The sequence below is a fragment of the Camelus dromedarius genome, chromosome 23 (genome assembly GCF_036321535.1).
Source record: "Camelus dromedarius isolate mCamDro1 chromosome 23, mCamDro1.pat, whole genome shotgun sequence".
Lineage (NCBI taxonomy): Eukaryota > Metazoa > Chordata > Mammalia > Artiodactyla > Camelidae > Camelus > Camelus dromedarius.
Genome location: NC_087458.1, coordinates 12,275,408 through 12,294,163, shown reverse-complemented (window position 1 = coordinate 12,294,163; position 18,756 = coordinate 12,275,408). Strand labels below are relative to the sequence as shown.

Genomic DNA, 18,756 nt, shown 5'->3' with positions numbered 1-18,756 from the left:
TCCCTCTGTGTACCCTTAAGAAGCCACCTATACAATCCTCCTCCTCTCAGAGCCTGCCAACGAGAAGCTCCAGACAACACCTTCCTCCTTCACCACCCAGTTCCCACTTCCTTTAAGGGCCCCCCTGAGCTCCCAACCTGATTGGAAGGTGATCTCACTGAACATCATCCAGGTGTCAGCAAAATGGTATTGGCACTTGATGGCACTGGCCATGCGGTGATGGAGGGGCACTGTGACGAACCGAGCACTGGGGTTGACATCATCCAGGACAAGGGGGAAGGAGACAGCGTTAGGTTCCCATTCATTGGCTTCAGAGCGGAAGTAGCACTGTACCTCCTTAAAAATCTTCACACCTTTAGCAAACATGTTGTTGCAGTGGACCTGGCAGAGAAAAAGGCATGTGAGTGACAGGATGATCATGCTGAGTGGCACTGGGTACCCAGTAAGATCCCAGACCTGCCTGTTTCTCTGAGCACCACCGTTGGTGAATAATTGGCAATCTGCAGTCTTGGATTTTTCCCTTCTAGGAACTTCAGTAGTGGCAGTGATACACTGCTCTGATCTCATAAAATCTGGGCTTCTACCCCAGGCACCCATCTGCGATTGTGCTCCCCTGGGCACCTCACTGCATGCTGCTGGGAGTAGTGTCCTCAACTGTTAAATGAAGGCTGGGCCAGCATCCTCTCAGGTCCTTCCTTGCCCTTAACGCTCTCTTATCTATAGCCCTCTCAACCACTCTGATCCTCTCAATCGCGGTTGCTATCTGCCCAGAATCAAGCTATTCTGAACTACTTCCTCCTAGGCGCATTCCAAAGCCAGTCTACTCCTTTCAATAGGTTTAGATCAGAAACCTGAAATAATATACAATCCAAAACAATTTCATCTTTCTCTTTAGAAATCTCATTTCAAGTTCCAGGTATTAGAATTTTTCAGCTGGAGACCTAAGACTTAATTCTCTCTCTGAATTAAATCCAGTTTAGGAAAAGCCATTCTGATGAGGGCATCAAATCTTCCTCACAGATATTTTCTGAGATGAGAAAAAAAGGTCTTGGCGAAGGTAGCTTTGCACCTTCTCACTTGCTGCCGTGACTCTCTTACTAGGATATTTGTATGGCTTTTAAGGGCCATCAGGAACAAAGACTCCACAATAGCTCCTCTGCAGCACCTTGCCGTGTGTAGCATCCCTCAAAAATGGGAGGTACAGGCACCCCAATGTTCACAGCAGCACTGTTTACAACAGCCGAGACATAGAAGCAACCTAAATGTCCATTGACAGATGACTGGATAAAGAAGGTGTGGTCTGTATATACACTGCGGAATACTACTCAGCCATAAAAAAGAATAAGATAATGCCATTTGCAGCAACCTGGATGAACCTAGAGATTATCATACTAAGTGAATTAAGTCAGAGAAAGGCAAATATCATACAATATCACTTATATGTGAAATCTTAAAAAATGATAGAAATGAACTTATTTACAAAACAGAAACAGATTCACAGACATAGGAAACAAAGTTATGGTTACCAGGGGGAAAAGTGGGGAGAGGGATAAATTGGGAGTTTGCAATTTATAGATACAAACTACTATATATGAAATAGATAAACAAGGTCCAACTATATAGCACAGGGAACTATATTCAATATCTTGTAGTAACCTATAATGAAAAAGAATATAAAAAAAAATATATATATATGTGTATGTGTGTGTGTGTGTGTGTGTGTACAACTGAATCACTATGCTGTACACCAGTGACTAACACAATACTGTAAATCAACTACACTTCAATTTAAAAGAAAATGGAAGGTACATGTTTGTAACTAAATCAAATCTCTCATGGTAGTTTAGTAACATATCCTCTGGCTCAGTCTTATGTGGAAAATGGAGATTTGCTGGTCACTAGTCCCTGAATTTAGAGATTTCATGGGGTAGAAAAGCATCACTGTCATTCATTGTCCATTTTATGTCTTGTTTAGGTCCTGAATTGTAACCCTTCAACTATCGTCAATACCCTCCCTTGGTTTCTAGACAGTCAATACAAAATTAACAGTCAGAATTTACTTTTAGCTGAGGAAAAAGCAGTAATTATCACAGAAATTTACAGATTAGAGATACTTTAAAAGAATGGAACCTGTGTCTTTTTTTTTTTAGATTACACAAATAAGTGATATGATATGGTATTTTTCTTACTCTTTCTGGCTACTTCACCTAGAATGACAATCTCCAGATCCATCCATGTTGCCACAAATGGTGTTATTTTATTCTTTTTTATGGCTGAATAGTATTCCATTTAAGAAAAAAGAATAAATTTTTTGCTATTAAAAAAAGAAAAAGAGCTTAACATATGTAGTTTTTTTTTTAAATAAACATACTATGAAAAAGTAAAAAAAAAAAAAAAGAATGGAATCATGGAATATTAGAGTGACTGGAGACATTAAAAACCCTCTGGTCCAGCTCTTCCTGCACTAAATACGGAAACTGGCACTCAGAGAGATTTGACCTGTCTGGTCAGTCAACATCAGAACAGGAGGCGAATCACCTCAACTTTTCCATTTGGATTTGCCTCTAAATGTTAATGATGAAAACATGTGTCAATACCTTCTTTGGGATGAGTTAACAGTCCCAGTTTATTGAACACAAGTAAATGGAGCAAGGCTAAGAACAAAATCAAAGAAATACCATCTACTGTTTCAATAGATTTTTCAGATGTTTTGAAATCTGTGAAGTGTTGCATGAGTGGCCTGTGGATAAGGTAATAAGCTCTCCGACAGACGTTTTGGAAATCCTCCTGAAATGCAAATAAATAGCATAGAATTTCATTTCTCTGTAGACATATATTTATTAAATAAAGAGAATACATTTTGAAAAATGCATATATATTTCAAAGTACCTTTCTTTTCATTATTTTTTTCTTAATTTGTCTTATAAAACATTTTCTATTTTATATTTTTCCAAAGAATAAGCTTTTGGGTATATGATTTCTATAGTTTTCTGCTTTTAATAAATCGGTTTATGCATTTATCTTTGATATTAGAATTCAATGTCTAGTTCATTTGTTTTGCTACTTCCTTCTTTAATAATGTAGAAAATATTCAATATCATGAATTTGACTCAGTGTCGTTTTACATGTATCCCATTTGTTTTGATATAGGTAATGTTTTCATTTTTTTTAAATGCTCTGTGGGTTTACTTTTTTTTTTTAATGGTATATTTAAACTACATTCAGGGTAGGGAGGGAAACAGGCAATAATTTGCCTAGGTAGCAAAATCTATTCTGGAAGACGTCAGTGACCTGAAAGTCATCTTTCATTTTTTATTTATCTCAGAAAAATTAAAATGTGCTAGAGACCTGTTTAACCTTGAAAAGATGAGACCTGGTTGACCTTGAGAGGACTAGCTCTGACTCAGCTACTAAGAAATTTCAAGTACCTTCTCATTGCAGAATATACTTTTGAATAATTTTGACCTGTGATAAGCTAGTTAAATAGGAGCTGCTGGGACCCCAGAAGATCAAAGCCTTTTGACTAAATATTATAAATTTATGGAGAGTTTGAAATACATCTTATTATTTCTGGGACTAGAAATTCTGCCAATGATATATATTAAATTGATACACATGTTAATTGGTACATATTGGTTAAACACATTATTAAGCAATACAAATAAATTTTTTTCTTGAAGCATACATAGTTTTGTTACTGTCATTATTTCCTTTCTCCCTCCCAAAAAACCTGTGACAAATGATCTGTTACACACAACTGCACACACGTGTTTTACAACTGCCAAAGAGCCATTCGTGAACAACACTGGCAGACTGGGCGTGTGTTCATCCTTCTGTTCTCACCATGCAACTAATAGCTATTAATCCAGTTAGGAGCTATTATCATCTTAACATACGGGAGTGATGTAACAGACATGCATTTTCTTTTTGACTCCAGGTTTGTGCCAAGAATAACAAAGTTTGATTTACTAGGAACCCTTAACAATAGAACAGTTTCCCTTCTTTGGGGTCCTCGTGTCATCTTACATACCTCCCTTCACAAATAAGTAGTATCTTCCCCCACTGAACTGCAAATTGTCCCAAGGTAGGGACCATTTCTTATTCATCTGTTTACCTCCAGAACCTAGCATAGTGCAATGTATATCCCAAATACTGTTGCTAAATTAATAACAAAGATACAAGAATGAATGGATTTGGGAAACAAATATTGAAACTGAGGACCGAGTAGACATAGAGGCAGAGACACCAGTTTGTTGGCATTAATGGGATGCACCCAGTTATTAACAGGGAAAAATCACAGATAAACAGGGATTCATGTGTGAAGTCAGATTCACTTGCCCACTCTCTTTCTTGGCGCTTATATAGGAGTCTTCTTATGCTCCTTTCTAAACCAGTAAGAGTTATATGCGAGCCATAAAAGTTCCCAGGCTTTCTCCCTTACGTTTAACAAAAGAACTTTCCCCTCTACCCTTAAATATCAATTTTCCTCAATCTTAGAAATCAAGTTTAGCGTCCAGGATGGTCACTTTTTGCATAGACTTTTGTTCCTTTCCATTCCTTTCTCTCTGAAACACACTTGGGATTGAGTAAGAAAAAAGGAAAATCATCATTTGACTGAAGTGCCAGGAAACTCACCACATTAACAGATGTCCTCAACCCTTACCTCAAGGGTGGGCTCTTCTGAAAGGCTCCACCTCAGAGAAAATGCAAATCAGGCTTTAAGCACCACCCCCACCCCCAACTCTTTTCAGGGTCTGCACCTAACGTGCCCCAGCACACACCCAGTCTGTGCCTTTCCCAAGTCTTTTGGTTTCCATCCAACACTCAGTAAAATGTACCTACTCTCTCTTAGCTACTCTGTAATAGTAAACTGATAAAAAACAACTTCTATTATTGCATTCAAGACATTAATTTTTAATGTTTTACTCTCCCACAGGTAAAATATTTGCATTTTAATACAGACTTTTGGGTGATGGTATTTTAGCAAAAAACAAAACAAACAAACAAAAACCCTAATAATTTACATTTAGGCCTTAGAACAGACTTGGGTTAAACCCACCTCACCACCCCATCTTCAAACCTTGATTCTAACCAACTCCTCTGACTGGACAAAGAGTCATAGAGATTCCACGGAGAAGACAGATTGAAACCCTGGGACTGAGGTCTAGAACCCTGATATCGGTCCAGCCAGGAGTCACAGCGATTCCTTCTGCCTGGCCCCCCTCTGTCTTCAAGTTTCTCTTTATGGTAAAGGAAATACTATTGGTCAGTGTCCTGTTCCTGTCCATCATCTCTCTTCCTCCTTCTACCCCGGGTGGCAGAGATATTTATAAGTATAAATGGTTAGAGTAGGCACTAAGGGATATCATTTGTTCATCTGCAAACATTTATTGAGCCTGCATGTATTAAGTGCCAGACACTTGGGTATAGAGATCAGAAAGCAGAATCACTACCTCGGAGGAGCTTGAGGTCTGATAAGAGAACCAGACACCTACACAGATGGATGATAATAGATAAGGAGAAAAAACTCAGGGATCTTCCGCCAGGACTTCTCAGTGCTATCAGCATGGAGGAAGCACTCAAGGGGTGGGAAGTGACTCAAAATGCAAAACCCCTTCTTCTTCCATTGAGAATTGGAGCTGGAACGAGCCACCCTTACTGACAAGGGTGTCCTCTCCCTGCAGAGTCGGGGCAGGACCATGTAATGACTTCCAATGGCTCGAGTCACTTTTGCCTTTGTGGGCCCCTCCCCCCATAAAATTATATATTAAAATTACATTTTATGACTGCATTGTTAAGAAGATGAGAATAACTTTTGACCCCAAAGTTCATTTCTTTTATTCTAACATTAAAAGAAATTAAACCATTTCCATGGATGTTAAAAAAGTACTGTGGACATGGGATACTGCGTCCGCTCTGCCTAAGGCGGGTGTTGACCCTGGTGTTGAAACAGTAACAACAACAAAACACACATTGAGCAACAGTGACCTCGTTCAGCTTCCTTATTTACAAATGAAGAAACAGGCCTAGAAAGATGAAGTCACTCATGCAACGCATGTAGCTAGTTCACAGAAGATGCATTTGAATCCTGTCCTGCTGGCACCGCCCCAGAGTTCTTTCCCTCCATCATGAGTGTGGCTTCCACGCCTAACTCCACTGACCTTCATAGTAGTAAAATTCCTGATGCGGTCAAATTCAAACATGATTTCGATGTAGCCGTTGGTGGCGCTCTCATTCCTCCAGCCCACGTAGTCATAGCCGGGCCACACGTGGTACTCGTGGGTCTGGGTGAAATCATCCAGGCCAGACACCCCATCCGTCAGCTGGCCCAGCCCTTCAGTCATGCTGCACGGGCCGGGAGAGGAGGAAAAGGGAGAGAGGAACCTGGCATTAATTACACATTCACGGAAGAGCTATCATCCGGTTTCTCCACCCCAGGTTTTGTAAGAGCTGATCATCTTGGAGGTTGAAGAATTATGAAAAATCCAGTATGTTTTATAATACTGACTCATTTATTCTTAGCATCAATGGAGAACTAAGAATCTTATGTAAGTGAATTTTACAAAATATTTGATGCTAACCTCTTTAATAGCAAAGCTTTTAGATAATTTTTTATCATTGTCTATAAAAAGCTTTCTATGGTCTATTGTATCCTTACCTGTTCTTATATATTTGATATAATAAGTCTTTAAATAATGATTCAATATTACCAAATGCATTTGATTAACAAATCCATTAATGATTAAATGAATGAGCGCATAGAATGAACACTACAGAAGACAGAGATGCTTGCCCATGACTAAGTAAATGGTCCGGGAGGCAGTTGGAAACTTTTTCTGACTCTCCTTTGACAATATGTTGTTATTGTTCAATGAATCAATTCCAGATAATCCAGCCATGCCTTCCTCTACCCCACATTTTCAACAGCTTAAATTTGATATCAAACTAAAGGAAAAAATAAAAGTGACCTCAGCCAAATTTAAATACTAATTTGTATTTAACTTCAATTACATTTGTAGAATAATAGACTCATGGAGGAAAATGAATGTTTGACATGAGGCACTGGATATAATTTTCTTTGCTAGCTTGGCAGCCTTTCTACTTCTGAGTGTGAGGCTCTGTTTTGAACGGCTGAGTTTGCCAGAAGCCAGACTGCTGTGTGGGATGTATCTGCATTTATGTTGACTATCTGAAGAACACAAAAAGACCTCCTTCCTTCTTTCCATGGAAAGACAGAGAAAGAACCCATCATGGGGAACTTCTTCCCCCTCAAGCTCTGGAAAATATGTCAGGAGTCTCCCAAATGAAGAGACTGATATACTGTACCCTCAAGCAATAATGCATGTGACCCTTGAGATTATAGTCAGACCAATGATATGTAAAGTTTGTGAATTACAAAAAAAAAAATTACTAAGAGTGATTGTGCCAGCCTTACAGATACATTTTTAAATGTATGTGTTCGTTGAAAATGTTCTGCAAATTATAAAATTTGACTGGCCTTATCCACAATGACTAGAGCCTGGATCTCCCTTCCAAGGTTTTGCCATCTTTTTCTTCTCTCTACAGATTAGAAGGCTAGGAGAACATAAATTTACTTGCAATAAATATATTTCCCATTGTCCCCAGAAAAATAAATCCCCGTGAAAGCCTCAAGAAAAGCAACACAAATTAAAAGGAATTCTCATCCAATTTCTCTTTAATCAAAATCTAACCAAGTGAGAAAGGGGTAAGGAAAGAAATTACCCCTGTTCACTTCATATACTTGAGAATTGTTAGAATTACTACGACAGCATACACTACTTTTATAATTTTTCTTAGTTAAAAAAAGAAAGTAACTTTTGCTACTATGATTATTTCCTGAGACCTTGAATTAGGTAACTTCATATCTTATCACTCAGCCACACCCCAACTAGGTATCTAATTACCAAAGTTAAGTAGAAGCTGATTGTGTCTAAATCTCTGTAATTATTTTCTTAATCTTTCCTCTGGGGTCCACCCAGAGCCATATTTCCAGTTACCCACCTTATTTCTCTATTTGAATGCTCTGTCAGTCCCCTGAATTTATATTTCAGACTGAATCCATCACCATCCCTTTCTAAACTAATCCTTCACCTAGTTTTCCCATTTCTGTCAATTATACTTCTCTTCCACATTCACTGAGAGTACCTGGAACATGATAAGCATTCAAAATATGTTTGTTGAGTGAATAAATGTTATCTCCATTGTTTCAGTAACCTAGACTAATCTGTTTCATCTAACTCTTTTCCTCACATTACTGTCTTGCTCCCTGTATCCAACCAGACTGGAGATGGTCCCTAAATAAATATCCCTTTCTCATTCTTATTCCCACAGTCACCATCAAATTAGCCTGAGTCCTTAATTCTTCCATTTAACAGAATTTAGAATTAGAAAAGGTCACCCCCCCCCATTCAAATCTAACCTTTGAATGTAGCTCGATTAATCTGCCTAAAGTGGAGCTCCCAACATGTTCTTCTCCAGCTTTAAAAGTCTTCGGTGACTTATTGTGTTGATGATGTTGATGAAGAAGAACTCCTTCTTCTTCCCCTCTTCTTCCTGGCCCTGACATTCAAGAACCTCTGAAATCTGCCTTGCTATGCTTCTCATTTTTGCTTTGCTGCATAAATATGGCCCATGGTTAACGACACTGTGGATCTTTCCTGGGATTTCCCCTAAACGTGACGACCACGATTCATTTGTCCTCATGCTATTCCTTCTGCCCAAAATGCCATTTCGAGATTCTTTGCCTGTGAAAGTTCTACCCGTCTTTTGGGGTCATATCAGATTTTATCTATTCTAGTATGTTTTAATTGGTCATCCAATCAGATAATAACTTACATATATATGTAGCACTTTGCCTTTACAGAATTCTTTTCTGACACATTTTTATCACGTTAGCCTCATAGCAAACAAATATTTTTATTACATGAATCCAAGTGTTTTCCCTCCCTATGCTGCACTCTCCTGTTATAGCTTCCTTGTTTCTTTGAATCTCAAATCATTCACAGTATATCCCTTACTCTTACGTTCATATCATAGTAATTTATATCCTGGTTTAGCCTCCATTCCTAACTCTGAGCTTCCTAAAGGTAAGATCAATGAATTCATTACATTCGAAGACCCACCAAGTCTAGCCAAATTCCTTGTACATAGTAACAGTTGATTAACAAAGGTTTATGAAACTAAACTGAATTCAGTTGATCTCTGATTTCCTCTGTGCTTTAAATTTATGCCAGTTGGGTGTGGCTAAGTGAAATGATGCCAAGGCAGATTAAGTAAAAGGGGAAGAACAGCGACTAAGTAGATGAAAAGGAAGTGACTAGGAGAAGACTGGATGAGTCAGGCCCTCACGCAGGGCGTGGCAACCGGAGGGCAGTGCTTTACGCCTAAGACAGTGGAAGTGCTCTAACTCCACACTTCTCTTCCTGAGACTCACTAATCCCTCTCTTTCCCTCTCTCTCTCTCTCTCTCTCTCACCATCAGCCTCCATCATCTATTCTGAACTTCACTATGGTCGGACCTTTCTGCCAGGCTCAATCTTTGCAGACAAAGACCAAGCCAAGAGAGAGAACACGGTTGCAGTAGGGTGGAAGAAGACTGGCAAGACGTGGAGTGAGTTGGGATAGGTGGGAACATCTCTTATCCAAGCCTGAATTCCTCCTGTATCTGAACATGCTTCTCCACCATGGCCCTCCATTGGTCCACTTCAGGTGTATCCATTGCTCCTTCTGCTGCTCCCAGTTCTAGCTTCTGCTGTAGTCAGGCCATTCTGGTCCTCATCCCTGCTCTCCTTTCCTATGCTCCTTTCTACCTACCTCCCTCTGATCCAATTCTGATCTCATCCTAGAAATTTCCTTGTCTATTTATTGTAAGCGTTAATAGTCTCCTTTTTTCCCCACAATTTCTAAAGCATTTATGTTTATGGGGTTCATTCTTTCTGAACTTCCTTACCTGTCCAATTTATTATACTTATAACTACAATTCTTCTGGCCCTTTGTCTCTACAAGTAGGCTATCATTTGTGTCAGACCATATGCCCTGTTTTGAGGGTCAAAAGGTATGGCTACCTTACTTAGCCATGCCACAAAAGTAGCCCTTGCTTCGTATAATTTATTGTTTTTCTTGCGATTACTTTGTCTTCCCCACTAAGCTCTAAGTTCCTCCCAAATAAAGACTACATATTTTATTTCACCTAAATTTATCTCATAATGCCTAGTATAAAGTCTAACTAAACACTGGTTAGTTGACTGATTGGTTCATTGATTATTGTTCCCAAACCATGATAAAATATTATTCTCTTCTGGTGGCCATTTCCCCATTCCAATGATGACTGTTTCCCAGAATTTACCTGTACCCAACAGCTCCATCATACACAGAATCATTCAGATAAATGATGGAGCCTCCAGGAAGTACAAACTGCTGTCCAGCTGGAGCGTTATAAGACACCAAGCCATCTGCCAAAGGAAACACAGATGTGTCAGCGCCTTTGGGAGGGACTTACTCCTCAGACCAACTATCCTAGAGGGCCACCTGAGGCTTGGAGAGTGCAATCTTGAGCAGTGTGTCCACCAGGACTCAAAGCAGACTTGCAGGAAGCACCGCTGAGGAGCATTCCTTAGCAGCCGTCAGCAAAGTGACTTGGAATGCACTCTTCCAGGTGTGGGGCACCAAGCCCTGGGTGGATGAACAATACTCCTTTCTTTGTTCTGACCAAGAGGGAATCACTTCTTGGTGATTAGTAACCCCATCTCTTTCTGATTTGATTGCCTTCATTTCCCAGGGGGTTAGGTTTTTTGATTTTTTTTAATAATATTTATAATTTTTCTGTCTCTAGAGACCTACCTAGCCAGACACAGCCATAAAGCTCCACCCTCATGCACACATTCATGGAGTGATCAGTGACTGGTATAAAGCGGACAAATCTGGCCACAATGGGAGGCTCCAAGTCCTTTAGGAAAATGTCATAGGGGTTACTATTTCCATCCAGCACCTGAGGAGAGAGGAGAGAAAGAGTGAGGACACGCTATAAAATTAAACTGACTCTTCTTCATCACCCAAGTCATTACCTTTTTAATGGACCCTCTGTTTTTAATTCAAGGAGCAGAATGTATCCACTCAGCTTTCTCAGCTGCCTTGATATTCCTCTCTATGCCCCCCACCCAACCCTCCCTCATCTTGTGTCACACATTTCCAAGGGCGTGCCAGGTCTGTGGACACACGTACCTACACAGACAACCTGTGTACATCCTCTTCTGGCCTAAGTCAGAATATGGTCCTGGACATCCCAGGGTCTGGATGCTTCTTCTTCTTACCTGTTTCCCATGCCGGTTCCGCCAAGAGATCCAGCGAGTGCCATCCCGGCTGTAATTGATCTTGTACATGGGGGCAAACTCAATGCCATGGCCCCCTGCATGGCGTCCCTGGGTCCCCACCAGAGTGATAAAGTGCAGGGTGTGCAAGTCGATCTGTAGAAACTCCTTCAGGTCATCAGGCTCCACTGGAATCTCAGGACACCAGGCTCCATCTCCTTCTTCTGAGTCCAGCCTTGGTTGACAAGGGTTGTGGGGATAGGAAGAAACCATGAAAACACAGAGCTATTTACCATCCCCAGCAAGTAGCTGCTTGCCCTAAGGGGAGAGAACAGGCTGGGAGTCCAGTCCAGATGGATATTCTGGGCTCTCCCCATCACTCCATCACCACAGTTTCCACTTGTGGTCAGTTCCCTCTCCCTGGGGCACTGTGAAACCCAGAAATACAGTTACCACCAGGGAGCTAGAGGTCTTCAGATGACATGTAGCCTTCATTTCCCATCCTGACTCAGAGATCTCAAGGGAGGTCCCATGCAATGAAACCCTTTCTACCCTCTACTCCCCACTGACTCATCATAACACCACCCCCCATTTTCAGTCTCGGCATAACAAGGCTGGCCACTCCCTGCCTGGATATCAAGTTATAGGAGTGGCGAGGGAGGAGTCATAAGATCTCTAGTGTGGGTTGTGTAATGCAGTGGAATTTTAACCAGTAGGGTAAGCCTGGCAGCTCAGCAAAGGGCCAAAGAAACCCTATGGTGAGAGTGGTTAGGATATGTCAGGGAATAGTAAATAATCTGGTTTCACTTTATTACCTCCAGGCTGAGCTACCAGCCAGCAAAATCGTGAAATCATTATAAAGTTTACTTTGGGAACCTCTTACCCCTTTCCATCTTCCCTCGAATGTGCCTTCACTCACAGATGGCATCTACTCATTGTTGCTCCCTTCCAGCCCCAACAAACATCACTCTAATCTTTCACACACCAAGAAATCATGGAGAAGGTTCACCACAGTTGCTTTTCTAATGGGTAATTCCATTTTAACAGAAGTCAATACTTTAATATCAAAAGAACTAGATTCCAGGAAGAAAATGAGGCCCTAACAAGCTGAATCATTTTTGACACAGGAGTATATTGCTTTAAAGGGCCCCTGATATTAGAACACAAAGAATCCATCATACTCTGTTTTTCGGATGAGGGTGGCCCTTCTGTGTGAGGGCCCTTCAGAGAAGGGAAGAATTGCTGGATGCCCCAATGTCTGTTTAAGGCCTTGGTGTCTTGCAATGTGAGAGATGTTTCACAGACGGCCACTGAGAAGAGGGCTGGGTCTCCTAACTCCCAGTGTCCCACCTAAGCTGCACCTTCCTGTATCTACTGCTGCAGTCCACTTCCTGCAGTTGCTCATAGTGAGAAGCTGAGATAAAGCAAGTCCATTGCATGTCAGTGAACCCATCTGCCGTGCCTGATGTGGCCCCAGGGCCTCTGTGGTCAGGATGAGGCCGCTGGACCAGCAGATGATGCCAGGCCCTGAATTTTTCCCCTGAAAACATGCAGAACAGGACAGGCCCCACTGGATGTCCTGCTCCTATCCCCCCAGCTCCTACCAAGTACCACCCGTCTTCCTTAGCCCCTTGAGTAGGTAATTCTGTCCAACCCGGAGCTCAGGTTTTCTTGGGGTATCCATCCTCACCTTCCATACTTGGCAGCTGTGGATTCCGACCACTGACTGGAAGCTGTGATGTCCTCGTCTGGAATATGGCCTCCTGACATGCCCAGAGGGTAGCGGCATATGGCTGAACCAAGAGAAACCAGAGAGAAAAGAGGGAAAATGCTTTTATTTTTCAGAGACCCTCCATCAGCTAGAGTGTAACTGATTATTGGACAGGAAAGAGGGACTAAGGCCCTCGATGACCCCAGTTTGACTTCTCTGGCTCTCTCAGCCTTTTTTTGTTCCTGACCCTGAATCCAAACTTAATAGCATTCAATTTCCCAAGTATTGATCCTCAGCCAACCCTATCTTTTGGTCCAAACTCTGACAAGTTCTGTAATGTGCTGATTTATCCTTTGATTTGGTAATGACTCCATGGCCCACCCCCATTTCCTTATTAGCCGGTATGCATTTCTAATCAGTTTCCCAACAGTGGTGAATCATCCTCATAATCACCAGGTACCTTCCATGATTCATAGCATTTTTTTTTCTAGAAAGCTGATTTCATGAAATTATAGAGCAGAGCCAAAAAACTCTTCTATGAAGGTACTGAACACAGAGCTCTGGCCCCCATCAGCACCTTGTTTTGGCCTCTAGCTAAAAATAATCATCTCTGGAGATGAACTTCCTTCTCCAACCAAGATAGAGTAACAAAAGCCAGATTTATACTCCTGGGGAAAACAACCGAAAAAAAAGCCCTGGGAATAGTATATGACAAATTGGGTTTCATTATAATGAATATCAGACAACCAAGGCCAACAATTCCAGAGGCAGGAAACAAAGAAGGGCTCCAGAGTTGCAACAGCTTAGTGCCGTGAGAGAGCGTCCAGGCTGCAGCACAGTGAGTGAGGATGCAGGCAGAGGCTGGAGGAGTCCCTGAGCTGAGAAGACGCAGATAAGAGTCAGCAGAGGTCAAGGGGACCAGAGCTCTCAGGACATAGGACTGCCAGATAAAATAATACAGGATCCCTAGCTAAACTTAAATCCAGATTAACATGGAATACTTTTTTTTTAGTATAAATACATCCTGTGCAATTAAAAAAAAACAAACAGGTATATAAGAGAAGCAGAGAAATAGAACCTACAATGAGAAAAAAAAAATCAATTGAAACAGATCCATAGCTAATATAGAAGTTAGAACTGGAAAAGAAGAACATTAAAATAGTTAAAACTGTATTGCATATGTTCAAATATGTAAGGAGAGCTATAGAGGCTATAGAAAAGAGGTAAAGCAAATTTCTAGAGATGAAACTTGAATGTGTGAGATAAAATACGTTGCAAGGGATTAAAAGCAGATTACACACTGGAGAAAAAAATTAGTTAACATAAAGACAGCAATAGAAACTATACGAAATGAAACAATGACAGAAAAGAGAATCAATTAATTAATCAATCAATTAAAAAAAAAGATGTGGAACAATTTCAAATATCTAGATATACAGATAAATGGAGTCCTTGAAGAAGAGGAGAGAGGAAGACAGAAAAACTTATTTGAATAAGAAATGGTGGAAATTTTTTCAACGACATGAGGCACAAGAAACATGAAGAAAATTACACTACAGTGTATCATAATCCAATTGCTTACAAGGAGGAATATTTTAAAAACATCTAGAGGAAAAGGGTACATTATGAACAGAGGATCAAAGATAAAGATGACAAGAAATCTCCCATTCAAAATGGTAATTACTTGGTAAATATGTAAAATGACTTTTAATGTTACTCACATCTCTTTAAGTGTAATTGGCTATTCAAACAAAAATAGTAATAATATACTGAGCTATACATGGGACTATGTATACATAGGCATAGCATGAGACTATAATTAATAATACTATATTGCATATGTGGAAGTTGCTAAGAGAGTAGATCTTAAAAATTCTCATCACAAGAAAAAAATTACATTTGTAACTATGTGTGGTAATAGATGTTAACTAGACTTAGTGTAGTGATAATTTCTCAAAATATACAATTATAGAGTCATTATGTTGTATACCTGAAACTAGTATACTCTTATGTCAATTTTTCTTCCATTTTAAAAATCATATTAGAATTTCCAGATAGAGATATAAGACGGGGGGAAATGATAAATGGCACCCAGACAGGAAAGGAAGAAGTAAAAATGTTTTTCACTGCAGATAATATAATCAGTTATATGAGAAATCAGATTAAAAGAAAGAAAAAAGAAAGAAAAAAGCTATTACTACAACTAAAAAATGAGTTCAGTAAGGATTCAGGACATGGGATCAATATGCAATAATCTGTTGTGCTTCTATATACTAGCAGTGAACAAGCTACAGTCGGATCAAAAATTATAAAACACTTGGAGATAAATATGACAAAAGATGTAAAAGACCTGCACGTTAAAAATTACCCACCATTGCAAAAAGAAATTAAAGATCTAAATAATTGAAGATACATACCGCAATGTTCATGGGTCAAAAGATTCAGTACTATTCAGATGTCCATTCTATCCAATCAAAGTCTCAGCAGGCATTTTTGTATAAATAAACAAAATGATTCTAAAATTCATACGGAAATGCTATGATCCCAGGATAGCCAGAACAACTTTGAAAAAGAAGATCAAAGAGGAAGGACTGACATCAGATTTTAAGACTTATTTTAAAACTACAGAAATGACTACAGTATGATATTGGTATAGAGACAGACAAATATATCAAGGAAACAGGAGAAAGTCCAGACTCAGACCTACATGGATATACACCTCCCCTATTATGCAGCCATTCACTACTAGGTATTTACCCAAAAGAAATGAAAGTGTATGTCCACATGAAGACTCTGGAGTATTCCTAACAGCTTTATTTGTAAGAGATGATACAAACTGGGGAGAAAAATCATATGTCCACCAGCAGGTAAAAGGATAAGCAAATGATGATATACCCATGCAATGAAACAATAAAATACTCCTCAGCAGGACTGGGATTATAAAGAAGCAATTGAAGAGCATAGGGTGCAAGATATAAGGATGCACTCACTCCCAGGGCCATGGAGGTGCCAGTGCTGTCTTTGCAGGACCCTGAGAGTGAGCACCTGCATGCACCGTGCACCCTGGCGCCTCACTTTCCTCCCCATCTCTACTCCTCAGTGATAAAAAAGAACCCTTCATCAATACAGGCTGCAACACAGATGCATTTCAAAATAATTGTGCTGAGTGAAAGAAGTTGGGCAAGAAGAGTACATACTGTATGCTTCCATTTATATTTAATCCTAGAAAATGAAAACAAGTCAGTCTGCACTGACAGAAACCAGGTCAGGGGTTTTCTGGGGAAGGGAGGGGTGGGCGGGAGGAATTACAAAGGGGCACAAAGAAACTGTTGGTAGTGATGGACATGCTCATTATCTTGTTACGGTGATGATTTCACGGCTTTATACATATGTCAAAACAGATCATACTGTGCATTTTTTAATGTGTGCAGTTTACTGTACGCCAGGAATACGTCACTGAAGCTATTTTTCAAAAAAGTAACCTCTAGGGCAGGATGATATATTGAGATTTTTACTTGCATATTTTCCCTCCCCTTTTCCAAGCAGGCAGGCAGACAGGTCTTTATGTTCCTTCACCCCGAGGGAGATTAATGTTTACAGGGCAGAAATAAGAAAGCTGGCTTGATGACTACTGGCTTCCTGGAAAGCCTGCCCACCTTGAGGGACTACAGATGAAGTAGAGGTGCGGGAAGACAGGTGAGGCGTCCCGAGGCTAGAAGGGGACAGCGGCAGGCAAATCACAGTGTTAGCAGGAATAAAGCTCCTTTCCTGGAAGGTCCCTGGAGAGGCAGCAAGACATCAGAGGGAAAGTGGTTTCATGTGAGCATGGTGCTCGAGCTTGGCACACAAGCAGCCACACTGCTGTCCTTGAGGAATGAACATGGCGGACTTGGAGAACAAGGATCCCCACTGCAACCATGACACACCCAAGGCAAGGGGCCCTTCTGCCCGTACCACACCTAGTAAAGCTCCTGGATTCTTGTCTGACCCTAAGAAGAGGAAGGGTGGCTCTGGGCTGAGGGCCAGAGGATACTTCCAGAAACAGTACGATTAAGCAAAACCATATACAGGCAACTTTGGCAAGAAACATGGCCATATACCCAACTGAAACTGTCCTATGTTTCTGTCCATTGCATTTCCCAAGTCAGATGTGAAACAAGAGATGAACTTGGGGATTTAGTATCATTTTGCCTATTCTTGTCAAATGTATCATTTCTCCATCTGAGGTGATCGGTTCCGCAGATAATCGTTACGCTTGAATCTTAAGTGCAAATCTGGGAGGTTCAGAAACAAAGCATCAGATTCTCAAAATCTGAACTCTCTGGAATGTGAAACTGAAGGGAGGAGTAAGGATGAGGAAATACTAACCCAGAATACCAAAGAGGCCAAAATTACCAATGAGTGAGGTCAACGTACGTTTCAAAAAGTCACACGCACCACGGTCCCCTCTTCTGCTTTGTTCTGTTTTGCAGCAGAGGCAGTACCCTGACTCAGGGTCTGCCCTGGCCTCCTCCTGGAAGCTTCCTCTACACGTCGATGGGTGTGCTAAGTGTTTTAGCCCTTAGCACCAGTGACTCAGCCGGCAGGGAGAGGCTCCCGGAGGCCGTTAACCCAGACACTATACGCCCCAGTTTAAAGAACACCTGCATTGGCATTTGGGACACAGGGCCAGCTACTAATGGAGGACTTTGCATTCCCTTTGCCACAGTCCCCTGTGTGTCTGTTTCCCTCAGGGACTTCCCAGGGAGGGGGCCTGGCTGGCCAAGGCAGGCTTTCCTGATTTCTTTGCTTATCATCCCTGTCATAGTGCCCCCGATTCCCATCCTGACCCCTAAAATACAGCTCTTCACAGTGTGCAAAGTGCTGTCCAGTTGCTGACCTCTCTTCTACCCTTGCAATGACCCTGTGTGGTAGGCAGGGCATGTACTATTATTTTCAAATTATATATGAAGAAACCAGCTCAAGCCCCACAGCTATTAAGCGGTAGGGGTTTGATTCAGATCACATTTCCGAGTCCTAATCCAGAGTTTGTCCCAGTGCACCAGACTGCCCTCCTCTGCTTTAACCAAAAGAGGGACGGACCCAAGGCAAGCTGTCTCTTCCAAGATGCCAGGCTGCTGAGGGCATCTCTGCAGACAATAGGATAGTCTCTCTTGACACCCTCCCTCCCTTCTGAAACCAAAGCTTTGTTTCTGAACCCAGTCCTATCTCCAACATCACCCTCTGCGTGACAATCTACTTGTTTCCTTATTGCTTTCCAAATCCATAGTCTTTTTTTTTTAATTCCTATTTTTACTAATTAGGTATCCAGTGATTCTGGGGCAAGGGGGTTATGGGGATACAACATCAAACAGTCAAAGTGCCTTTTGTCACAGAGTTTACATTCTAGGGTCGGGGAGAAGACAATAAGCAAATAAATATTTACTATGAGAGAAGATGGTAAATGCCAGGAAGAAAACAAAGTACAGAAAGGGGACAGGTGCTCCTTTAAGCAAAGAGATCAGAAAGTCCTCTGAGATAAGGTGACTGAGCAGAGGTCTCAGTGAAGGAAGACGGCAAGCCAGGTGAGCAAGTACAGGGAACAGGAAGTACAAGGAAAGAGCATTCTTGGTTGTTTGAGGTACAGCAAAGAGGTCGGTGTACTTGAAGTGGGAAGACTAGCTTAAGTGATTACCTGGCAGTCTCTTCTGCAGTCCAATGAGTTTGCGGTCAATGAAAG

General features: G+C 41.0%; 1 protein-coding gene across 5 annotated transcripts in view; it reads right to left on the bottom strand.

The window, feature by feature from the left end:
• Positions 1-18,756, bottom strand: part of DDR2 (discoidin domain receptor tyrosine kinase 2) — a 133,520-nt gene that overhangs the window by 26,061 nt on the left and 88,703 nt on the right. For all 5 annotated transcript variants that reach the window (XM_010984421.3, XM_010984422.3, XM_064477940.1 and 2 more), the window contains 6 exons: positions 13,017-13,119; positions 11,330-11,561; positions 10,860-11,007; positions 10,366-10,471; positions 6,162-6,345; positions 138-381 (listed from right to left, as the gene is read on the bottom strand). In XM_010984421.3, coding sequence (XP_010982723.1) covers positions 138-381; positions 6,162-6,345; positions 10,366-10,471; positions 10,860-11,007; positions 11,330-11,561; positions 13,017-13,119 — 1,017 coding nt within the window. The remainder of the gene's footprint in view (positions 1-137; positions 382-6,161; positions 6,346-10,365; positions 10,472-10,859; positions 11,008-11,329; positions 11,562-13,016; positions 13,120-18,756) is intronic.